The sequence below is a fragment of the Symphodus melops genome, assembly GCF_947650265.1.
Source record: "Symphodus melops genome assembly, chromosome: 1".
In the NCBI taxonomy this organism is placed as follows: domain Eukaryota; kingdom Metazoa; phylum Chordata; class Actinopteri; order Labriformes; family Labridae; genus Symphodus; species Symphodus melops.
In genome coordinates this window covers 48,485,172-48,509,319 of record NC_136691.1, presented here as the reverse complement: position 1 = coordinate 48,509,319, position 24,148 = coordinate 48,485,172, and the positions used below count along the sequence as shown (strand labels likewise).

Sequence of the window (24,148 nt, the reverse complement as noted above, 5' to 3'; positions counted from 1 at the left end):
TCTGCTGGCCTGTATCAAAGGATATGAAATAAGTATTGACTCCTAGACTGTGGAGGGCAGCATCACACTTCACAGTGTACAGCCTGCCGGAACTCTAAAAGAAGAAGAATACCATGAGCAGTATTTAGGGGAAAGGTCGTAGTTTACCTTTCACGATTCATGTACACTGCGTACTCATTCAGAGCGGCACAAGAGGATAATCGTGGAAAGAGTTGATAGTGACAGCGGGGGATTCTTGAATCATCATCATGGCTCTTCTCAGAGGTAAACAAACACGTAAACAATCAACAAGGAACTAAAGCTAGATAGCATGCATGCTGCTGGACAGAAGCTCTGCTGCTTTAAAGATGCTTAATTTCTCTAAACTGTAAATAAGTGAAGAGTCATTGTCATATAGTTTGATGACTGCCATCAATGTAGAGTAACCTTTTTGAAAATGTTAATGTTTTGCAATCAACGCTGAAGTAAATCAGGGCAAAGGTGACAAGAACCTGTCAAGTTCATGAACATTAACCAGTTTTGCCATTGAAGACTCAAGTAGGCTTCTTATTTATAAAAACAGACAACTAAATAGTCACCAAAGCATGAAGAAGGACTCTTTTATTAAACTTAACTGGTTGGTTAATTCCTGCATTAGTAAATGCTCACATTTAAAAACCCTTAATTCATAACTTTAATTCATTGATTCATCCATTATATTAATTGCATATAATAAATGAATTACAAATAATAAAACCCTCTGAAGTTTTGTTGAGTAGAATAAGCCTATAATGCACCATGAAATTTGGTAACTGGAGTGAAATACAGAAACAAGAATTAGAAACGAAGGCTAAATATTGACACTGTGATGTTTGCGGTTTTCTCATGTCCTGATCCTAAGGCAGGGGTGTCCAATTCTGGTCCTCGAGGGCCACTGTCCTGCATGTTTTAGATGTCTCCCTCTTCCAACAAACCTTATTCAAATGATTGTCTCATCATCAAGCGCTGCAGAAGCCTGATAACGATCCTGATCGTCCAAGAGATGCTGCTTTTTATCCTTCAGTCCAGTTATTCCATCTGAGGTCTTTTTATCCTTTTTCATCATGTCTTTATATCCTGCATTTTAATGACCTCCTCGTGTCAACTCTCTGCAGCATGTAGCACCCAGAACCTTCTGACGCTGTGATCTGGCTGTTGTTCACTGGTGGGTGGTGTGAGGTCTGTGTCACTGTACCACAACTCTCTGTTTCTCTGCAGGTGTATTTATTGTAGCTGCCAAGCGCACACCATTTGGTACCTATGGTGGCGTGCTGAAGGACCACAGTGCAACAGACATGGCTGAGCATGCAGCCAGAGCGGCTCTCGCTGCAGGGGGCGTGGCACCAGAACTTGTAAACAGTGTCATCATGGGAAATGTGATGCAGGTAGAAATAAGTCAACAGACACATTTAACAGAATCCATGTATGATTAGAAAATATATCACCTCTGTTACAATGCTTATCTGTATTCTTACTAGTGTCCTTGTTTTATTTTTCTCCACATTTTTTTTTTAAATTTTAGAGCTCAGCTGACGCTCCCTACATTGCTCGCCACGTGGGTCTGAGATGTGGCGTCCCCATCCCAGTGCCTGCTCTCACTGTTAACAGACTGTGTGGATCCGGTTTCCAAGCTATCATCAACGGGGCTCACGTAAGAAATCCACAAGGAACATTCTGGCACATAGAATAAAAATGTAGAATAAAGTACTTTATAATTAGAAGACCACTGTGTCCCTCTCTTATAGATAGATAGATAGATAGATAGATACTTTATTGATCCCGAGGGAAATTCAAGGCATCCAGTAGCAGTATACAGACAGGCAGGACACAAGACATTAGTTACAAGTAGTAATAGTAAGTAGTAGCATATAACTCTGAGTAAATGCTGGTTTTCTAAAGGGTTGTGCCCTGCTTTTATATTAATCAGGAAGGACAGTGCAATTATAAAACCCTCTCAGTGTAAAGTAGACCTTTTTAAACTTTAATCTCTATAAAATTCATCCTTACATTTACAAGTTTATACAACTGGCATCAACTTAAAACATCCACACAATAAACTTTCTAAAGACAGATGTAATGGAAATGTAATAATGTACAGATTGATCAGATTTTTACAGGGTTATCTAATAAATATGCCACTGAGTGTCAAAGAGTCAGGTTCATTCATTAGTAAAGAAATTGACCTTTATTTAGTATTGTAAAAATATCCGTTTGACTAATGTGTGTTTTCTATTGTTGCTCCAAAACAAAAGCCTGTCACCTTGTGTGTGTGTTTGTAGGAGATTTGCCTCAGGGAGTCGGAGGTGGTTCTGTGCGGAGGCTCAGAGAGTATGAGCCAGGCGCCGTACGCTGTTCGCAACATACGATTTGGTACAAAGTTTGGATTTGATCTCAAGGTAATCTTGTGGATCATTTTCTCTTTTCATTTTTAATCCTCCAAATAGTTGACAGAAAATGTATTTTAAGCCTTGTGGTGGTCATAAAGATGGCTTGTTATGTCGTTCCAGAAGCTTCTGTCACAATGATAAAACTTCTCATGCTCTGATTGACAGCTAGAGGACACTTTGTGGGCTGGTCTGACTGACCTGCATATCAAAATCCCCATGGGCATTACAGCAGAAAACCTGGCAGAGAAATACCAGATCACAAGAGAAGACTGTGATAACTACGCACACCAGACACAGCAAAAGTGGAAGGCGGGTAAGATGGGCTTCATTTTTTTTCAACACCTTTACAAGACTTTTTGCTCATCCCATGATAAAATAGAAAAAATACTTTCAACCAGAAAAGCTGCTACCTTTACATATTAAGATGTTGCTCAAGTTAAGACAATTCATAATAGTTCAATCAGTCTTTTATTTTCTCTCATAGCTCATGAGGCCGGTCACTACACAGCAGAAATAGCTCCCATTGATGTGAAAGCTAAGAAGGGTAAAGTTTCCATGGCTCAGGATGAACACCCTCGTCCTCAGACCACGCTGGAACAGATGGCTAAACTACCCCCTGTCTTCAAGAAGGGAGGGACTGTTACTGCAGCCAATGCTTCTGTGAGTTTACAGCTACAGTGTTGTATAAAGGATTGTTTATTTATTTTTTACGTTAGTAGTCTTCAATGTTTTTATAAACCAAACAAATGGTCTTCCCTTTAATAGGTTCAGCTGATGTAACATAAAACCAAATAAATCCTTGAATTATGATATGGATGTCGTTTGGAACAGATCAGTTTCAGTTTGAATGGGAGAAAGTGGAATACATATTAGATTAGTTTTGTTTACGAATATTGGTAAATGGTATATGAATTGTACGTATATGGTGCTTTTCAGGACTTCTCACCACTCGAAGCGCTTTTAACACACATAACATGTCACATTCACACACACACACACACACACTCATAAACTGATGGCAGAGGATTCTGTGTAAAGGCTGGACAACTCAGAACCACAACAGCCAAATTAACCCGACCATTAATCTTTTGCAAAATCTAACCCCTTAATGAGTTTTTTATTTATTTTTTATTAATTTGTCATGTTCATTGTTATTTTTTTAGTGCTCTTTTTTATGCACTGCAGGTTTGCACTGCAGGTTGGGGGGATTGCAATTTCATCTGTGCTGTATGTCTAACATGGAGCATATTTGACAAATAAAGAACCTTGAAACCTTGATGTGTTCAGGGTGTATCTGACGGTGCTGCTGCTGTGGTGATTGCAAGTGAAGACGCTCTGAAAGAGCACAAACTCACTCCGCTGGCCAGAGTTGTGGCCTACCATGTGTCAGGATGTGACCCCAGCATCATGGGCATTGGTAAGGGGGTGCCCCCACAATAATGATGTTCTTGTTTTCTTTAAATGATAAACTAAACTAATTTTGTAACTCCCATGTTTTTTTTTATAATGCGTTTTTCTTTTGTTCTTATACTTCTAGGTCCTGTTCCAGCAATCACAGAAGCTCTCAAAAAGGCTGGCCTGACCCTCAACGACATGGATCTGGTTGAGGTTTGTAACGAGTAGAAGAACTTTTAAATGTGAATTTTTTTAGCTTGCGCCCCATATTTCAACTATTGGAGGAGGAAGTACTCAGATCCTGCAGTTTAGTCAATGTTCAAAAACATATGCAGAGTTCTCCAAAGTCGTCCATCTTGGACAGCTACCGTATTGTAAAGCTTTATATTTCTGAAATGTGGTGTAATAGAGTTAAAGTAAATGCATGCTCATGTTTGATTTTTCGGTCCTGTCACTGAAATAATTTGTTTCACGCAGGTGAACGAGGCTTTTGCCTCTCAGTACCTTTCTGTCTCGAAGGCTCTTGGTCTTGATCCAGCTAAAAGCAATGTTAATGGTGGCGCTATCGCCATCGGACATCCTCTCGGTGCTTCTGGAGCTCGAATCACTGGCCACCTGGTCCATGAACTCAGGTAGCTCTTACTATAGTTCTTATAGATAAGTATAGAGGGGAAAATGTCTGCACATAATAAGCTTGAATAATGAGCTTTTTTCCCCAACAGGAGACGTGGAGGCAAGTACGCTGTTGGCTCTGCCTGCATTGGTGGAGGTCAAGGAATCGCCATCATCATTGAAAACTGCTGACTGAAGAAGTTTCAACTATCTGAAGACTCCTGCAGATGAATGTCTCACACCAACATCCAATCGTATTAACTAAAATACAAATCACATTTCCTTAACATGACTGGATAAGGATTATTGTTTGTTCTCTGGCACACAGATGTATTTTGCTGCTTCTGTTGTAACTTTTCTAAGACTATTTCTACAAAAATGTACAATAAGCTTCACTTCAGTGTTGCCTTTGAAGCCCTGTAAATTAAAATGCTTACTCATTAACAGTGGCCAGAAGCCAGAGACCATCTTGGTGTACTCTGGAAAGTAGGGTTATAGTCCTTGGTCACTTCCACATGTGCAGCAAAATATCTACCCATAAATGACTATTGTGTTTGGTTACATCAAGATAAAACATACTAAGATGTTTGCCTTAAAATGTTCTTTATCACTCCATTATCAGGGTTACTGTATAACCAGAAAATATGTGGCCTGTGATCTGACCTGGTTTCAGCAAAACTGATTGAGTCTGATTTTGTATTTGTGGCAGAAAATCTCAATAAATATCATTTTCAAAAAAAGGTGTCATGTTTTCCTGATGAAATGTTGCAGAGGAGATACCTGTACAGCAACTCTACTGGGCAAGTAAAAGCACATGAATGGTCAAACAAATAGGTTCTTACCTTGAAAATAAAAAAAAGATGAATTAAAAAAGCAGCACACTTTTCAGTCCTAGACTTTCAGCCGTGCTACTGATAGGGGTTGTTTTTAAGACCTGAGTCAACACATTTACACACCACCCTGACAGAAGGAGACATAAGTTGCAGGTGGCACAATTCTTTTTTAGGTTTAGCAAGGCAAACAGGTTTGACAGACATTTAGCTACTATAAACTCGTATTTAAGATCCAATAGAATCTCTACTCTAAAAACAAAGTCAGTATTTTTGTCTTGATAAAGAGAGGGTTAAACTTTCCTTTGTTGAAATGTTACATTGTTCAAAATGGTTTTTAGAAATAATTACAATTATGATCTTAAAATGTAAATATAAGAATGCTAAACAATTAAATATAAAAAGTGGTGAAGCACATTTGTTTTATATTATTTTACTTATATTAGTCTTTTCCTGTAAAAAAAAAAAGTTCAGTTATTTTTTAAAAATCATTATTAATCAATTTGGGAAGTGTGTTTTTAAGACTAATTTTGATATTTTCCCCAAGGGAAAAGAATCTCTATACAGTCATTTATTGCTTCATAGTGTATGTGAAGATAAAACAATCCAATATGTGGATGTACTGTATGTTGTTCCACTTTCCAAGAAGAGACGCTTTTGGACTACAAGGACCATGACATCTTTCTAACTTTACGTGTTGACGTCAACGTGCAGCGTCCTTATATACGTCACATGCCCGGATGTCTTTCTTTTTTTCATAGCCAAGGTAAGACACCCTTGCCTTCGTGTTACTGTTGGAATAAAATCTGCTTTCATCCGTGTTAAAGAATAAGAATTACTCTCGTCAATTAGCAGAAGACGGATCCTTGTATGTTAACGATGCGTTAGGCATCGTTATTAATATGATATATCCCTGAAGTTACGCTGATAATGGACAGTTTAATGTATCGGTGCCGAGGCCGCCGGCTAGCCATAGTGCTGTATATAACATGGTAGCTACCTAGCTCAAAGAAACGTGTGCCCCTCTTCGATAGGTTTCTTTACCGTAAACGCAAACAAATGTGTTGTCATACTGCAGGTTTACATGGAAGTTAATGTCACATTAAAGAGACTCAATGCCTGATTAGTATGTAGCATCAGAGTGACTATTATCTTTCTGGAATGCTAACTGCTAACATTAGCTAACGCAAGTGTCTTGTTTCTACATTTTAAATGGCTGCATGTTCTTGCACCTGAACTATTACAAGTAAAAGACGGGATACGGTTTTGATTAGTTCTTATACAATGTTTGAGTTTGACCCTGGAGGCTGCATCATTACTGTGACAGTGTGTGTCTAATGTACTCGATAACACAACCATTACTGTGCCTCTGTATATGACTAGCTGTTTAAAGACTGGGACGTTTTCTTAATATATTCACATAAAACCAAACAAGTCAAATGCCATTGTGTTGAGTCAATCAATCTTTGTTTAAAGTCAAGTGTTATCTCTTGAAGCTTTTCAAATGTTCATTTAATATAACATAAGAACAGGTCAAGAGACAAACTTATGTTTAAAAGCTTTAACTTATTGCTATTTTACTTAGACTTGCAAAGTAGTTAGTTTAATTACTGAACTTGCAAGGATAGTGTTTTAAACCTGTTGCACTGTTTGTCAGATGGCAGAGGGAGACAAGAAAGCTTCCAAGAAGAAGCACGGGAGCCGGAACCCAGTGCTGGCCCGTGGCATCGGCCGGTACTCCCGGTCCGCCATGTTCGCCCGCAGGGCCATGTACAAGCGCAAGGCCAAGACCACTGAGACCAAGGTGAGGGTAGACCTGTGACACTGTGCAAGTCAAACAATTAAAGGGGTTGTTAGAACTTCACATTTAATTGTCTTTTTGCTCGTTTCAGGTGGAGAAAAAGACAAAGGCAAAGCCCAAGGCCACAGTTGTTAAGACTGTCGGAGGAGACAAGAATGGCGGCACCCGTGTTGTCAAGCTGCGCAAGATGGTGAGTAATGTGAATTCATTCATTTCCCCTCAAATTTGTACTTTAATGTACAGACCAATTATTAGGACAGTGGGTTAATCACATGATTTTTAATTTGTCATGAAAGTAAGTAGTTCAGTTACATTACCATACATGCCTTTTATCCATGCAAGCATTTCCCGCAAATGTCCTTGAATACTTGGCTTTTTTTTTAATCTTCTGTTTTCTACTGTAGCCCCGCTACTACCCCACAGAGGACGTTCCCCGCAAGCTGAAGAGCCACGGTAAAAAACCCTTCAGCCAGCACAAGAGAAAGCTGCGTGCCTCCATCACTCCAGGATCTGTCCTTGTTCTGCTCACTGGTCGCCACCGTGGAAAGGTAAAAATAGTTTCTAGCACATGCTGATAATCACTTCTATAACTACATGAAACTGGTTATAGATAAAGATGGATAAAAAAAAAACTTGAGGTGCGTGATAAATATCATACTGGGTAAAAAACTGATGTTTACAGGAGACCTTGGTTGTGATGTAATAGTTCAGACATGTCGTTCACATCAATCCATGTGGGATCAAAATGTGAACTTAATGAGAACAGAATTTTAAAACTGAGAATGAGTTGTGCTTTATGCTCATCTAGAAGCAGATCCCTATGAGGGACTTTTACTAGTCAATTGTCTCTAAAGGTTTGTTTACATCCAATGTTAAAGCAGAAGCTCCAAGATCAGCTTTAACAAACGGTGTATAATTTGTATAAATGAGAGTTTTGAAGTATGTCACTAAACTACATGCAACATGTTTAACACACAAATATTACTGCTACAGCAGAACATGCTCAAAAGAATAGTGTTGTGCCATAAAGACCCGCTAACCAGATAGATGTTAGACCCCTATTAAAACTTTCACGTAAACTGGTCGTAACGTGTTACTATTTCAAATGCTGCTTCGTCTTTTCTCCTGTCACTCGCCCCGTCGACTATCGTGCAGGTACCAGCTGGTGGCTGTGTGACAACACTTAACAGCTCCACCTTATTAATGTCACAGCCTGCTGTAGTCGATGCTCAGATAGTTTGTGTTCCAGAGCGCTGGGTTCTCCCACAAACTGAAGATCCTTAACACGTTTGTCTGACTCGCACACTGCAGCTACGCGCTCTAAATGACGCGTCCTATTGGTGTCGTGTTCAGAAATGGCGTAGCGCTTACAAGAAGAATTAACACCAAAAATATCTTCTTTGTGAAGTTGATGTTCCCACTCTGTGCGTTAGTTGTACTCTGCATTAAGATAAATGGACTAATGTAGCGCATTAGCTAACCACTACAGACAGTAGCGCCTAGAGGGGCTAAATCTTCATCAACCATCAACTCTCTGCTACAAACACACTTGCCAACATAAATAAGTACACGCTGATCAACTTCTTGTATCCAATGTCTTTGTCTTTAAACCCGAGTGTTCGTTGTAAGCTTAGAAGCTAATAAGTGAGCTATCCCAGTTGCTCATATAAAATACAGGCGGAACAGATATTACTTCTTTCAGCTAGGATAAAACCTTTTCCACATTAATGAAACGTGGGTTTTGTGCTCCATAACTCGTCGTATAATTCCGATATTTGTCAATGTTTATTTCATGTTGAGACTCTTAAAGTGTATTTATAAATTCAATTAATATTACTCAATTAAAACAGCCATTTGACTTCCAAAATGTAATGATTGAGAAATTCTAGGACAGAAAATTGTTGAATATGGCACATCAAAAGTACTTGAATGTATTCATGAAATACTGTAACAGTCGTGGGGACTCAAAAAACAATCGTATGTTATAGTTAAATGTTGATGTGCAGATTTTTTTTTGGTTTCACTGACAGTTGTACGTTAAGTCATACTAAACGGTCCTTTACTTTTCTGCACTAATGTACACGTGACTTACCACTCGTACAGCTTGAGCGGCGAATGCTGCAACAAGTCTTAACGTAGGATTGGGCAATTAACCAAGTTTCGATTACAATGTGGACAGCCCTGACATCGAGATGAAACCATTACATGAAGTGTGGCTCGTCTCGTCATGTGTTATTAATATTTCCAAGTTTTTCTTACATTTTGTTCACGAGGGTAAATCACCACTACCTCATAATCGTGGTTCAGATTTTTGCTGTTCGAGCAGCTCATGTCCCACAGTTAAACCAGCTGTGGCATTTTTACAACTGAAATCACACTTACCTGTACACCATTTGTGTAACTGTCAAGTGGCCGACGGAGATAAAGCTCTTCAATGTTGAACATGATGTCAGCACGATAAGTTGTCATTGTCAATGAAAGCTTGGTATCAAAAGATATTGTCCATACAAATAAAATCAGTTGTGTATGAGAATAACAAGCATGCTCGACACATCACTATTATCACGCCCTCGGTACCAGAGACACTGTCGCTCTCTCCCACACTCTACACGGGCAAGTTATGGAAGCATGCGAGTGTGCCTACACACACTTTGAGTGGTGGCTGACCTAAATAATGTTTCAGCTATCAAATGGACAGGTAGAGTCCTGTGGATAAAGCAAGCACTGTCAAGTTTATTTTTCACCTTCTAAAATGAAGTTGATGGCATGTATATGATTTTATACGAATCGGCTTCTTGGTGTACAGGGTTTCATCTGTGAATGTGTGGTTGGTGCATGAAATGTACCCCATTATTTCTATTTGCTGATAACAGTTTTTATTTTTCAGCGTGTGGTGTTCCTGAAGCAGCTCTCAAGTGGTCTCCTGCTTGTTACTGGTGAGTGTTTATGCTAGTAAAATCTTTATGCAGTACTGGTATACGAGTACATTCATCAATAATCAAATTCTCATTGTTGAAAGGCTTTTTTTAAACCTTGTTTTCCAATGCTCGTTTCTCTTTGCACCCCCCCTCAGGCCCTCTTGCCCTGAACAGAGTCCCCCTGCGCAGGGCTCACCAGAAGTTTGTCATTGCCACAAACACCAAAATCGACATCTCTGGTATGAAGATCCCCAAGACTCTGAATGACACCTACTTCAAGAAGAAGAAGCTGAGGAGGCCCCGTCATCAGGAGGGAGAGATCTTTGATACAGAAAAAGAGGTCAACTGAAATGTCTAGATTTTGACTGTTACAATCAGACCTGGGCCTTTGTATGTGCATAAACTGACGCTGTTTTCTTCTTGTTCTGCAGAAGTACCAGCTGACAGAGCAGAGGAAGGAGGACCAGAAAGCGGTTGATGCTCAGCTCCTGCCCTTAATCAAGAAAGTCCCTCAGATGAAAGGCTACCTGCGCTCTTCATTCTGCCTGTCTAATGGTGTTTATCCACACAAGCTGGTTTTCTAAATGTGATGTAATAAAGAGTACCACCGTCATTTAACCTCTCATGCCTCCATTATTCTTTATGTTTTGGTTTTATACATTTATTGTACAGTCTTTCAAAAAAAAAAAACATTGCAGTTGACCCTGGGCTAATGGAACATTTTTTTTTTTTTAACTTGCCATGATTGTCTTCTGGTGTCATGTGCACATAGCAACTACACAAATAAAATGGCGTCATGGTGATATTTGGCATAAGAGCATGTGTAAATGACACTTGTCCGTGTTATGCAGTGACATAAATTAATTGAACAAGGCTAAAAGTAGACTGCATGGTTTCTCATCTCGAGTCTACTTACAGGATGGTGGCTGACCTCACGTTTAGAATAGTTACCACCAGATGTGGAATGAGCTGGTTCATGTGAATTGTTTCATTAAGTTTCACTACATAATGCACAGAAATCATCACAACAGGCATTGGACCGAGACAGCTTAAAAGCTACGCTTTAATTAAAAAAATGACATGTCTAATGTAACAAGACAAAAATAAATACAAGTGTTTCATCTCTTTAACATGGCCACGTATTTTTATCCTCAAAAAGAAAGAAGAAAGCAGCACAGAAAAAGGCAGCGGCCCCTTGCCAAGGAATGATAAGTGCCTTTGTCGAGTCAGTCAGTACTGTATGCATGGTCAGCTGATGTGGAGAAAATGCATTCTCTCAGCCGGACTTGAACAACAGAATGGCCACCTGACCCAAGTAGAAGTAAATGAAATGCTTGGTCTCATGAGTCACGTAGCTGCCGAAGTTTCTTCCAACGATGCAGTGCCAGGTTGGGTTATATTTCTTGTCAAACTCCTGTGAGGAAAAAAATGTTAAATGTTAGGAGATTAAGATATGTAACCTTGTGAAAACACATGCTTGCAGAGTATAGTAGGTAAGGTGATGGTGAAACTGTAGGAACCCTCCCCCCTTTTTTATTGATTGTGCAGGAAACCATTTAAAGTCACTACATAACAGTAGTTTACGTGGGGATTAGTATGCTGACAGAAAAGTCCTTGTGTTCTCAGGGAACTCCCTGGAGGATAGTTCCTCTTCAAAAAGTTCAAAAATATCTAAATGATCACACCAAAAATGTTTCCAGCATTCAACAAATTTATCTTTGAGAATAAATTTAAGTTATGTTTTCTTAATGTTAAAAAGTACTCATTTTGCGCAGGGTAATTTTATAGGACCAATCTTAAATCTCTGCCAGTAAGCCCTTTTAGGCCTGAGGTGGTAGAAAACTGAGAAGTGTATGTTCTCCTAAAGCAGGAAGGATTTTTTTTAAAACCATTTGTTCCGTCATGGTTAGATGACTGCCCTTTCCTGTACTAGGGAGGAATCCACTAAACTAAAAAAATGTAGTAAAGAGGAGTTTGCAGGACAGTCAGTCCAAGAGGAAGAGGAAGGATGGGGCGTAGGAAAGTCAGGGAGCAAAAAGCATCAGTGGTTGTATCTTTAAAAATCATCAATCAAATATTGACCAGATATTTGTATTTAAAGATCGCTTGGTTTGAGTTACTTAGGAAGGTCACAATGTGCTTTAGACTAAAATATAGGTGCGTTGGCAGGGCATTTACCTTTTTGATGTATGCTGCGATATCTTTCTCGATGTTGTACTTCTCCAGCGCCTGAGTGGCACACTCCACGGCATCTTGCTGCATGTCCTCCGACATGTCGGCATTTTTGATCACTGCCTTCCTTTCAGACATGGTTGCCCTGGGAAACCAAAACACAGCGGTGGACTCATCATCTTCACAGGCGCATTGGCACGCACGTGCACGCACACAAACACACACACACCGAGTAGAAATACACACTCAAAATGCTATCAACTCTAAATCGAGAGCATCCAAGAAGCTCCTCATACTCTTTTTTTCCTTATACAATAATTAAAATAAATAGCATTCAAGGACTTTTTAAGAAAAAATAAATAGTGACGATGCAATCATTACATAATAACTGACACATAATATCTCAACTAGCCATTTCTACAAGTGTTGCATAACTTCCATCAGCTCGCTGGATGCGCGCTCTGCGTAGTTTCTATGGATACGCAAGACATTTGAGATTATCGTCTCCTAATTTATCCGAGGTTTCAACCACAATCATAATATGACACTTGATGCTGAAAATGACAACACATTCCAAACGTTTAAAAGCAAACAAAATCTGCTTTAACGGACACGATGCCTTAATAAGCGCCACCATCTCATATAAACAATCGTGTGGCATACACAGGAATTTAATTTAAATGAACGTCCCGTGAGGAAAAGATTTTGCCAGAAAAACCTCGCTACTTTAGTATTATTCAGCGACGATGAGCCGTTGATTACCTACAGTTCAAGCACGGTAACTAGCTACTCATTCATCCCACAACAGGCAAAAAAATACCGTGAAATAGTGAACACGGATGTTGTTCTAATTTACAAAGACATTAAATTAACTATGTTCAGATGTTCCGTATGCATGCATCTTAAGTATACCTACTTGTCTCCTGTTTAGTGTTTATAAATTTAAAGAGACGACCTCTCCGTTTGCGACAACTCCCGCGAAGTGGTTGACACAAAAGTAATGTGGGTGTGTGGCGGTTAGAGACTGCTGCTTTGACGCGTTTCAATTGGCTGATATTAATGCATGGCTTGCTGTCATTGGTTCAGTCCTGCCAATCTTTCTGGTGTTTCTGCCTGCATTTTATTTCAACCCATCATGCACTGCGAGATTATGGTTGCCGTGGAAACCGCAGTAAATAACATTATGCCTTCTCACAGGCGACTGCATTTGGGGATGAGTTTGTAGAGAAACATCTGGATGGATTTCGCAATTTTTTTTGTTGTCCACATATACTGCCATGTCTCATTTTAAAATAATCTAAATAAAGTAGTTGAATGTGCATATTGATCAATAGAAAACAAGATAGATAGATGGATAGATAGATAGATACTTTATTGATCCCGAGGGAAATTCAAGAGTATATTGTAAAGAAGAACTTCAATCAAAAAGAAAATTAAGTGAAATTCAATCTTCATGATTTAAAAAAACCCAATTTATTTTACACATACAAACTCAAAAAAATGTAACAGTTGGTTGTTTGTAGCATTGTTTTGTACTACATTATTTTCAGAAACATTTTCCTAAATGTTTACAGTTCTCCACATACCAGGCTGAAGAAAATAACGAGGTTTGTTATCTGCCACTTTCAATATATGCTCTTAGCTCACACCAATGTATTATAAAACATAACCACATAAAACAGATGCATTATTTCTGCCAGTGCAACAGTTGTTTCCTATCAACAACTGAGGTGACTGACTATCCTTTTTGTTGTTGACAAATCATCATTCTCCCCCCAAACACTTGTCCGGTACCATAACGGAGCCCATACACAAAACAAATTGCATTCATTGTATTTCTTCTAGTTTTATTTGGACAAAACTGGAGAAAAACTACTGGTTCAACACATCTATTGTAAAAAATAAATAAAACACAAGATACAACAGTGATATGAATTTTATCTTTAACTTTGCTTCAATGGTATACTTTTAAAAATGTTGAATAATGAGATGGGTTCTCACTGTTATTTGTGTCAAATCTACGACTGCAACAGAAGCCACCCTGCATAAAGGTAACTACTCTCGAGTTATGTTATAATCCTTCTTGATACATCAGAAATTAAAATACAAAGAAGTGTGGTGAGTAAAATAATTCAGCATGATTTACAACTTACAAGTGAAGTCCAGAGACCCTAAAACAGAAACTTTCCCAAGAAGCACTACATTGCAAGTAAAATCAGATGTGTTGTTTAACACAATATGTGGACATGTTAATCAAAGGTAAAATGTCCCTAATTCTGATCTACAAATTCTTTCCATCAAAACCAAAAATGACTTTCACAGTTTTTTTCCCCCTCAAATAGTTGAATGTTTTTTGAAAGACACTTTAATACACACATTGGTAAACATGCATTGGATCTTGTTTGTAGCTTCAAAATAAAACAGATGCAAGTATACGTGGTCCTTTGCATCACTCGCTGCGCTCCTTTGGCTCCCTGTATTTGTAGTGGATGTATTCAAAGATGTCTCTTTCACTATCCACCAGCAGAGGCTCTCCTGCCACGCCTAAAACAGATCAACAAAAACAAACAGCTGATATTAATGCTGAGAGCATACATTATTAGTCACTGACTAATCAAATAAGTCACACATCGCTGGCACAGAGTTCGTCAAGTTCATTTTGACATATTTGACTGAGACCCACCAGTGACTCCAAGTGGTCGTATTGTGTACTCATTAAGAGTGAAGCCCTTCTCCAGAGCATGAGTTCTCATGTTTTTATTGAAGATATCACTTCCTGTGAAATACAGAACTCCACAGTAGTATTGGTCTTTTGGAATTAACCTTTGAGAAATGGAGAAATGACAGAGATCAGACAGAATGAGAAATAAGAAGAATTAACAAATCAGAACATTTCCTTGTTTCCTTTTTTATCATTTGTGCCTAAAAGTATTTAACTGGGCATGTCTTTTGTTCTAGTCTGTAGATGAAAAGGTATTTATTTGAAAATCACAGATTTCCCTCTACAGACGTGTTCTAAGTTTCATGATTATGAACCGCTACCCACCTGACTCAGTCTAATGTGTACTTCATAAACACCGTGAATACTTAGTGCCTAAACTATCAGTGTTGAAAGAAATATGAATTAAGGTACCTGATATCAATACGTCTGTGAAGGTATTCTTCTTCATCGTCATCATTCTGCTGTAGCTGGCACACTCCCTACAAAAACAAGACCCAGCATGTCATCAAAAAAAGTAATGCACTTTATAATTAAATGACCAATCTGAACATCAGCGCCAGACTCACCATGAACTTGGTTTCTCCTTTGGAAAGAGTATCAGTCACAAACCCAATGGACTCAAAATGCTCAACCACTCTGTGGAGGAGTTTGGCCTGAAAAAGAAAGAAAAGAAATGCAACAAAACAAATTATTTGTTGGTACAAATTCAACTGCTATTAAAGGAAGCATGCTGCCTTTCCAAAAGGAAGACTGGTACAGTCATGAAGAAAATAGAAATGCTAAAGAATCACACCTTAATAAACCTTCACTAAAAATGTTTCACAGGACCTTATGGGAAAAAGAAGATCCTGCAAACAATCATAGACGATATTAAATGGAAGCTAAGTGACAGCCTACCAATTTACAATGTGCTAGCAAGCGCAACCTCACCAGCCTTTTAAAGGCCAATATCCCCCCTCTGGCTTCACTTGAGGACTCAATCAGAACAAAGAAATAGACTCTGCTTCTTGATGGTTTGGGTGTAAAGAATTGGTTGCACATACCCACTTCATCAACTAAGGTGAAGGTACGTGGTGTGCCCAAAGATCGCCAAAGTGCGATAGTGATCAAACAGAACACTGAAAGGATTGCATTTGTTGTTTTTTAAAACATCTTACTTCCTCAATGTGGAAACGTGGTAAAAGAACTGAGCTTGTTCAGCACATTTTAGTCTTCTGATAATTTCTATATTCACATTCACACCACATTCAAACACTGATTGCAGAGGCTGCTGTGTAGAGTACCCATCAGTATAAAGAATTATCAAATGATGAAGTACTGAATGCTCCTATTTTAACTGCAAAGATGCAGAGACTCATCTCTAGAACTGCAGCCTTTTCTAATGTTGCTGATCTGCTTCTCCTCATGCTATGGTGGGTCTTGTTCAGGAATGTAGTACGTTCCTGCTCTCAGTATAGAGCTTCAATCAACCATCACTATGTTCTTCACATTTCATTGTGTTTCTTGCACTGATTTATTCCTTTCCATATTTGTTAATGCTGTTTTCATTGACATGTACCGTAAGTTGATGGTCTGTATATTTGTACTGACATGTAACATATGTAGTAATATATATTTTCCAGTCTATAAGGAGCTAAGTTAAAATAAGCCAATAAACACCACACCAACAACTCTCTGGAGTGATTTAACATTACTAATGATTTCTGACAATTTATTTAATCAAATTAAACCATTTTCTGAAAAAAAAAAGTTTAAAAAAAAAAGATTGATTTCAAAAGGTTTATTCCTACAGTAGAAAAGTCTTACCTGTTTCTCAGTCTCAGAGGTGTAGTCTGGGTGGGTGAGCAAAATATCAATATCACCACTCGATGCAGCACCTTGAAATGAGACCCAAGTGAATCTTGATACAACAAAGTGTCTTAATATAAACCAAAACATCAATAATAGTGAACGTGCAAGGAAAATCTCACCTCTTCTGTAGCTTCCACAGATTGTTCCAATGTACTCAGGAGCAACATCCTCCAACTCTCTAAGAATAAGCGTCTGAACCAAACCATCAACATCAAGTGTGAGAAAACTCTCCAATAAAACACATTTAATATGAAGACAAACATGTAAGTGGTGATCTGACCTCCATCTTTTCCATTTCACTTCGTGGAATTCTTTTCTCAAATTCCTCAAAGTACCTGAGTGCAGGCAAACAATCCATTAAACGCAGTTCATGTGTGGGAGAAGACTTGAAGACGTTGTATGGATGCTGATATATTTAGAAATTGACATTCAGCCAAACTTACTTGAGCCCAATCTGTTGATGATGATTAAGCTTGTGCTCAATTTTTTTCAGATCTAAACAATGAGCACATAAATCAATTCAGAAAATGAGAGCACATTTATTAAACAGTTCAATACTGAATGCATAATACGATATTTCATATACAACCCTGTTTTATAGTTCATATGGAAAGGAACTGAGATTTACATGTTAATAAAAATGAAATGTATATGTATAATGGGAGTCACCTTCTAATGTCTTCACACCTTCCTCAAAGAACTTCCTTGCGGCAGCAGGGCTAAAGTGAAGCCACATAAAGTGCAGAGAGAAAATCTACATGAACAATACATCTGTGGAGGGGCCGCTGAGTTGTTCATTCAATGACACTAAAAACATACCCGATTCCAGTAACCCTGGTGAGGAAATTGATGGAGGAGCTGGTGTCATCATTTCGAATCTGAAATACAAAAACAGCACATCATCTGAAAGTGTGTAATGTGTTCAAATGTGGCAATCAGTAAACACACTTACAATGTGTCATCAACAGAGTCGTCCCACACCTAAAGACTCACCTTTTCCAGTTTTCGTAGTTTGCCCGTTTGTAGGAACTCATCAATCTTTTCTGCTATTTTAGCTCCAACACCATCCTGTTGTAAGTGTGGACACAAAACATGAGGGTGCTGAATAGTGCTTTCAGCTGCAGTTACGTAAGATGTTGACAGAATCTTTCAGGCTACAGCAGAGGGCATCACACAACACATTGGCATCACAGTAGTAAGGAAGACAGATAGTGATTTTGTCATGTCCAGTTTTTCAGGCACCATTACACTGAAGTGAACTGTCTTAAAGCAAATACAGTCCTCTGTCTCGGTCAAGAGCACACAGAGGGACAGATATGAAACAAATGACACAGAGGAAATCAAAGCACATTTTGTTCTGTCTGCTCTCCAAAAAGGCCCCACGACTCATTTAGACACTGTGCTTTACCCGCTGAAAAAGCATCATGGACCCCCTCCTGCAGACTCATACAGAGTGAACAGGTAAGTAAACGTCCCATCACCTGGTGCTCTCTTTACAACTCAGAGCGGTTCTGCTCTGAACACAGTGGAGACCCATCACCCTCTGTGACTCTCGCCCTGTGGAGTCTTGCTCTGCTGAGGGGAAGATTGCCGGACTCTAAAACCCTCAGGCGAGAGGCTGAGGTCCATCAGGAAACCTCAGGCTAAAAGAACCGTTTCTTCCCCTCTGATTCCAGCCAGTGTGTGACACACTGTGTACAAGTATTTAACTTGTACACAGTGTGTCATCTTGACTTAAAGATCTGACATATTTGAACATTTTTAAAGCTCCTCCATTGCAACACAAATAATGTTTATTGACAGTAAGAAAACTGCTGATTTGTCACGACGCATCTGGACTGTTTTCTCCAAGTTAATTTTGACCATTTGTACCTCATTTTAAAGATAAGAGAACATACTTTGTTAGGAAGGCAGCAACTCAAGACGTGAAAACAACATACCAGTTTCTTGGCTTCCTCGCCACTTTTGATTTTGTTTGGGTATTTAGAGATGGTAGAGGCTGCTTTCCTACAAAGGGAACAGGAAGAGTTATTTAAAAAGAAAGGCAACAAAAAAATATATTCAATAATTAAACAACATATATAAGTAGGAAAAAAAATTGGTTCAAAACATTTCTGTAGAATTCCAAATATTTTATTACAAAACCTTAGATTTCAATCCAATCCAACTGAATTTGTTAAACACTTTAAAACAACCACAGTTGACCACAGTGCTCTACAGAAGAATAGGTTGATCAAAACGATCTAACTAATCCTGTTTTTGTATCACATCAAATGCGTTACACAATTAATTGTAGGAATGGTTAAAAATAACTTTATTTATTTGTCCATGTCATTAAAGTGTTTATGACGATTAAGCTACAAAATCAGCTCAAGAACAAACGTGCACTTCAGATAATAATAAGAAAGTAAAGCTTTATTTATATAGCACTTTTAAAAACAACAGTAATACTGTACTTTCTTATTTGTTTATTAATAAACAATCACTTTTTTACTGAACCTATACAAACACATGAACACAGAATGAGTTAACAAATATCAGACGGTACTGCGATCACTTATGTGGGTATTCATGTTGTCTGTATGAATTCTTAAATCAAAAACAAACCATTTTGATTAAATCGTTGCCCAAAGAATTGAAATGGAATTTAATTGTGAGGTTGTGGACACAAGCTCTAGTCAAGCCTCTTTGTATTGTACCTACTCACTAAATGAATCCAGTCTGAACTACAACCTGAGAAGTGCTGCTCTGACGCCTCTCCTTTTAATGCTATCACAATGTGTTTATGCACAACAATACATACATGGGGTCTTCATTAAATGTTTAAAAGCTGCATGCACTTTAATTTATATTCTAGCAATTGAGTTTATTCACACTTTAACGTGTATATATTTTTTATTTGTTGAAAAATAAATAACCCTCGTCCTAAGACAAAGCACTGAATGACAGAAGCTCACCTGTATGCATTGTACTTGTGTATTGCCCTGTTGACGTTTTTCTCATAATTGGCCAGCTCTGAAAAAATCGACAAAACAAAGAAACATCACATTACGTTAAAATAATGACCTCAACTCCTGCAGACTGTTTCCATTTAAACAGGAACTACATGACGAAGCACTGTGTGCCCGAGCAAAGAGAGCAGGTTGAAGTTTCAATCGACCATCAAGGAGACACAGTGAAATGTACCATATTGTTTATCCAACTTGTGCATTTTTTAAGGTTTTATTTTGCTAGGAACCAAGTTGACCCTTTAGTTAGCCATTCTGTTAGCCAATGTAATGTCCACTTTTCCTTACCGACAAGAAAGTCTGTTATTCCCTCATTTAGGGATTCCTGGGGCGCTTTCCTCTTGCTCATTATTGATTCGATAGTCTTAGTTGTCCACAGGAAATGTAAATGGTCCTGTTGTGTATATACATATGAAAGTTAAAGCCGATTGACTAGCTGCTAACTGGCTAGCTCAAGCAGAACAATAACTGAGACGTCGAGGGGGGTGGGGCGTGCGTGATACGCGTTTACGTCATCATCCTCTTCTGCGGCGTTCTCGGGACCTTTTCATCCACGTTTCATTACTACCATCTTTCAGAGTGAGTCAGCTCCTAAATTGTCCCGTACTGCGTTATTATCTAACCAGTCACGCCTTTCAAACAAATAACTTTTTGGAGCTTTGAACCAGTTAGACATAGAATTGCATTGCATGTTTTAATATCCAATTCTTAGAAAAATGAGGATATGGATAAACTTTATTGATCCCCAATGGGGGAAATTTGGTTGTTACAGCAGCTCAAAAAAAGAAAAAAAAAGAAAACGGAAAACAGGGAATATAAACAGCATCAATAGCAAAAAAAAACTTTTCTTAAAACAACTATGAGCAAGTTTACATTAATAAAACGTTAATTACATTAATTAAAAATACACATATAACATCACAAAAATGTGAATTTTAAAAAGTGACAGCTAGGTTTACATAACAAAGAAGAAACAAATAAAATAACAAATCAGATGACACTTTACTTATAGGTTTTAACTGCTGAAACTACAGGGGTTCTTTTATTTTTCCCCAACAAAGAATTAGCTGCTTTTATTCAGTTGCATATTGTCGTTGAAGTAAATGATAATCATTAAACTTAACATCTGACATCATAGAACCTACTTATTCAGAGCACAGAACTTACAATGTTGAAAATAAAACCATTCACATAAACTGACATAATCATCTATTTTATACAAGGGTCAGCCTGATGTTACACAATGCAGCCATCAAATAAAAATTAATCTCGACGAAGAAGTGTATGCACAGGTCCATCTCCTCTTCCATCTCTTCTCTGACCCCCTCCTCTTCCTCCATGTGTGTGTTAGGAATCTATTTTAACATAAACCTTGTCCCTGGAGAATATCTTAATGGCCTCCTCAATTTCAGAAAGCTTACAATCAAGGTTAGCTCGACGTGAGCGAACACTCAGGCTGTCAGCTTTGAGAGGGAGTGACAGAAGCTCAGTGACCAGGGAGCGATGTGCTGGGGAAGGATAACAGTATAACAATTAAAGACACAATTAGAAAGTCATGTTGTCATTGTTAATGTAAGGGCAGATATAAAGAGAATGTGAGACATACTGTCTTTGAGGGACTTCAGTGTTTCCTGTCTCTCATTTTCAGGCATCAGTGTATGACCAGCTGGGGTTGTAGGATCAGGAGCGTTCCTTTTCCTTTCCTCCTCCTCTTTCTGCCACTGTTCTTTCCTTTCCTCAAGACTAGCATTGTAAGATGGAACATTATCAACCAAAAAAAGTTAAGGGGAAGTTCTGTGAAGTTAATAGGGATCATGATGGTAGGATATGATGTAATAATACTTACTACTGAGGCACTTGTCCCTTAACTGCACTGGGGATTGGCTTATTTCCGAGGTTTGTCAGTGACTGTGACCGACGCAGCCCAGTTTTTGCTGCAGCCCGGGCATTATGTTTAATAAAGTCTATGGTTTTGCCTCGTACCTGTAACTCAACATATATTAATGTAGGGGTTTAAAACATGAAGGGAAAAATATAGATGACAAGGAATACATTTTTATGTTATTATGTTGTTTAATAAAAAAGGAATATAAGAGTTACTATCACTTTTCTTTCATCTTCTTTCAATAGAATGATCTGATCAGAATCTGAGAATATATTTATGAGCAAATGCTTAGAAAAAAAAACAGTTCTTACTTCTAGGTTCTTGTCCTCCATAGAGTTGCAGGATGCTGGGCGTTTCAAAAATACAAGAGAGGTTTTGGACTGTGGTCTTGGAGTGGCAGCAGATCCCCCTTTAGAGTGGGCCTTCAAAAAGTTTTGACACGTGGGTTTAGCAGTTGAGCTAGGAACCTGCAATAAAGAAATTGGATTAAAGGGAATCCAGGGGAAATAGTCTCAACTCAAGGTTCCCTCTCTTCTGTAGAAGTTCTCACTTACTTGAAGCTCCATCATCACCCTAGATGGGACATTCTGGTATTTGGAAGAGGTCCAGAACGCTTTGACTGGAACTGGACGAGACTGGGCTCTTTCAGCCTCCTGCTCTTTGCAGCGCCTTTGGATCTCTCTGAGCCGGCGTACATTCTCTTTGCCAAAATCTTGTACCCGTTTTTCTGAAGGAAAAGAACCAAAAAGTTGTCTAAATTTACGTGTTTGGTCTTTATTCAATAAAAAACAGAATAATTATTTTATGCATAGCACAAATAACACTTACTCTGTTTTGGAACAGGGGTAATAGATACACCATCTAGTTTGAGTAGTTCCCCCACTACCCCTCTCTGTCCTCTTTCCAGGATATGGGTAGCGTTGGGGCCAATACGAGGAGGATGTGCTGGAGAACGAGCACTGTAGCAGCCAGGGTACAAAACTGGATCTGGAGCAAGTGGTCCTGAGAGCAGGGCCAAAGTCCCATTGTGGTGTTCCTCTAAACGACCACCAGCTTGATAAAAAAGTTAAAGATACAATAGAGCACTTGGGACCTATGTATACACAGACAGTTGAAAGGGGGATTTTTATAAAGCAGAGCCCTGTGGTGGCATCTTACCTGAAGCAGGTCGCTTGTAGTACTGAGGAAACAAAGAAGGGTCAGGGGGGATCGGGCCAGAAATGGATGAAGGTCCCTCGCACATCAGAAACTATACAGTACATTATGAAAAATAAAAACAAAATCAATATTAGTAGAGAGTTACTATTGAAGTCAAACAAATTACAAACATAGATGTTAAATGCCAAGTTGAAGACTGGTAAGTGTTAAGTAAAAGCAAACATGACAGTGACACTGATCTCTGTAGGAATGCAGGTGCTGTAATATATATTTTTGCACAGAATAGAAACCACATGATTATAAAACAATGAATGATGTAAAAACCCTCGAAAGAAGTATTTTAGTTTATACATTTCATTTGAATGATTATATGACATTACATTTGATTTATATACGCTTGTTTTGCTGACAAAGCTGTTTTGTTCTCAAAGCGAGTAAATGAATGAATGAATCAGTCATTATTATTATTAGGAACAGCTAATAAAAAACCTGCACCCCCAGAATTTTAATTTTAGTTTCAATTATAGCAAAAAAATAAATAAATACATAATTTAAAATGAGAAGAGATGTGTTCTGACAGATTAGTTTTGAACTAATCTCCAATTACAGTAACCGAGTAGATACTATGGTAGATACACATTACAATCATCATCATCGTCACTGCGTGCAACACCATTTGATAATGTCTATTACACTAGTAATTATAAAGACACAGAACATTACACGAACTTCAATAGATATTATTCGTCCAGTAGGCTGTAACTCTATAATTAGGCTATAACTCTATAATTGGGCTACAAATAATATTTTCTTACCGCTTTACAAACGATGTCACACTATTGTGAATGAGCTTGTAGTAAAGTAACTGAGGAGCTATCGACGTCCTCCTCTAATCAAATACACATATAACGGAATATATTTAAAGAAATCTGCCGTCCACCTAATAACAAACGACACCCGATTGAAATGTATGATATATAAGGTAATTATTTTACATATAATGTCGTCTTGTTTATCAGTTGCGGATTTTGTTCACGCACACTGATGACGCTGATCGAGGTGTCAACACTCGTTCAAATGTTCTTCACCATGGCAACGATGCAGACGCACATAGAATCTAGATCTATAGATCGAGTTCTATGTGCGGAGAAGGGTTTATTGTCAAAATTGAATTGCAACAAAGTAGTCGAACTGTTTAAAAATCCGGGGTTCATGCGTTATGATTATTTTGATAACGACCATTTTTGCATGGGTTGTTAGTTAAATGTGTGACTCAGGCAGTGGTTCAGAGACAAGCAATATTGTGATAGCAGATATGTCCGCACCAATAATAACATATTGATACCTCAATTATTAAAGCAATCGCTCGCACTGACAAAATAACAAATCAC

At 38.4% G+C, this 24,148-nt stretch overlaps 5 protein-coding genes across 5 annotated transcripts; 2 read left to right on the top strand and 3 right to left on the bottom strand.

The window, feature by feature from the left end:
- Positions 1–99: 99 nt before the first annotated feature.
- acaa2 (acetyl-CoA acyltransferase 2) lies at positions 100–5,152 on the top strand. The gene is made up of 10 exons (XM_079364536.1): positions 100–264; positions 1,237–1,403; positions 1,541–1,669; positions 2,298–2,414; positions 2,571–2,718; positions 2,890–3,065; positions 3,693–3,822; positions 3,943–4,013; positions 4,278–4,432; positions 4,523–5,152. Exons 1-10 carry the CDS (start codon positions 249–251, stop codon positions 4,602–4,604), a joined length of 1,191 nt encoding a protein of 396 aa, XP_079220662.1. The 5' UTR covers positions 100–248; the 3' UTR covers positions 4,605–5,152.
- Positions 5,153–5,944: 792 nt separating this feature from the next.
- Positions 5,945–10,574, top strand: rpl6 (ribosomal protein L6). The gene is made up of 7 exons (XM_079364730.1): positions 5,945–6,008; positions 6,900–7,046; positions 7,135–7,233; positions 7,448–7,591; positions 9,931–9,979; positions 10,117–10,301; positions 10,393–10,574. The coding sequence occupies exons 2-7, from the start codon at positions 6,900–6,902 to the stop codon at positions 10,543–10,545; spliced, it is 777 nt and encodes a 258-aa protein (XP_079220856.1). The 5' UTR covers positions 5,945–6,008; the 3' UTR covers positions 10,546–10,574.
- Positions 10,575–10,995: 421 nt separating this feature from the next.
- Positions 10,996–13,170, bottom strand: dynll1 (dynein, light chain, LC8-type 1). Its single transcript, XM_079364829.1, has 3 exons — positions 13,050–13,170; positions 12,140–12,278; positions 10,996–11,375 (listed from the first exon to the last, which is right to left on the bottom strand). Exons 2-3 carry the CDS (start codon positions 12,269–12,271, stop codon positions 11,238–11,240), a joined length of 270 nt encoding a protein of 89 aa, XP_079220955.1. The 5' UTR covers positions 12,272–12,278; positions 13,050–13,170; the 3' UTR covers positions 10,996–11,237.
- A 677-nt stretch (positions 13,171–13,847) lies between these two features.
- On the bottom strand, positions 13,848–20,231 carry polb (polymerase (DNA directed), beta). The gene is made up of 14 exons (XM_079364563.1): positions 20,003–20,231; positions 19,664–19,721; positions 18,647–18,713; positions 17,700–17,774; positions 17,526–17,584; positions 17,376–17,425; positions 17,150–17,201; positions 16,987–17,041; positions 16,826–16,898; positions 16,662–16,732; positions 15,422–15,508; positions 15,267–15,334; positions 14,817–14,956; positions 13,848–14,677 (listed from the first exon to the last, which is right to left on the bottom strand). Exons 1-14 carry the CDS (start codon positions 20,061–20,063, stop codon positions 14,583–14,585), a joined length of 1,011 nt encoding a protein of 336 aa, XP_079220689.1. The 5' UTR covers positions 20,064–20,231; the 3' UTR covers positions 13,848–14,582.
- Positions 20,232–20,431: 200 nt separating this feature from the next.
- Positions 20,432–23,862, bottom strand: enkd1 (enkurin domain containing 1). The gene is made up of 8 exons (XM_079364552.1): positions 23,753–23,862; positions 22,758–22,848; positions 22,428–22,652; positions 22,154–22,326; positions 21,911–22,066; positions 21,561–21,697; positions 21,321–21,457; positions 20,432–21,222 (listed from the first exon to the last, which is right to left on the bottom strand). The coding sequence occupies exons 2-8, from the start codon at positions 22,840–22,842 to the stop codon at positions 21,062–21,064; spliced, it is 1,074 nt and encodes a 357-aa protein (XP_079220678.1). The 5' UTR covers positions 22,843–22,848; positions 23,753–23,862; the 3' UTR covers positions 20,432–21,061.
- Positions 23,863–24,148: the final 286 nt, after the last annotated feature.

Coding starts and splice junctions, on each gene's coding strand:
- dynll1 (XM_079364829.1), bottom strand. CDS start 12,271: ATGTCTGAAAGGAAGGCAGTGATCAAAAATGCCGACATGTCGGAGGAC. Junction 11,376..12,139: donor TCGCAGCATACATCAAAAAG/GTAAATGCCCTG, acceptor TTTTCCTCACAG/GAGTTTGACAAGAAATATAA.
- polb (XM_079364563.1), bottom strand. CDS start 20,063: ATGAGCAAGAGGAAAGCGCCCCAGGAATCCCTAAATGAGGGAATAACA. Junction 15,335..15,421: donor AAGGAGAAACCAAGTTCATG/GTGAGTCTGGCG, acceptor TTGTTTTTGTAG/GGAGTGTGCCAGCTACAGCA. Junction 14,678..14,816: donor ACGACCACTTGGAGTCACTG/GTGGGTCTCAGT, acceptor GATCTGTTTTAG/GCGTGGCAGGAGAGCCTCTG.
- rpl6 (XM_079364730.1), top strand. CDS start 6,900: ATGGCAGAGGGAGACAAGAAAGCTTCCAAGAAGAAGCACGGGAGCCGG. Junction 7,047..7,134: donor CCAAGACCACTGAGACCAAG/GTGAGGGTAGAC, acceptor TGCTCGTTTCAG/GTGGAGAAAAAGACAAAGGC. Junction 9,980..10,116: donor TGGTCTCCTGCTTGTTACTG/GTGAGTGTTTAT, acceptor ACCCCCCCTCAG/GCCCTCTTGCCCTGAACAGA.
- acaa2 (XM_079364536.1), top strand. Junction 2,415..2,570: donor AGTTTGGATTTGATCTCAAG/GTAATCTTGTGG, acceptor TCTGATTGACAG/CTAGAGGACACTTTGTGGGC. Junction 4,014..4,277: donor ACGACATGGATCTGGTTGAG/GTTTGTAACGAG, acceptor TGTTTCACGCAG/GTGAACGAGGCTTTTGCCTC.
- enkd1 (XM_079364552.1), bottom strand. CDS start 22,842: ATGTGCGAGGGACCTTCATCCATTTCTGGCCCGATCCCCCCTGACCCT. Junction 21,698..21,910: donor TGGAGGACAAGAACCTAGAA/GTAAGAACTGTT, acceptor GTTGAGTTACAG/GTACGAGGCAAAACCATAGA. Junction 21,223..21,320: donor ACTGAAGTCCCTCAAAGACA/GTATGTCTCACA, acceptor ATCCTTCCCCAG/CACATCGCTCCCTGGTCACT.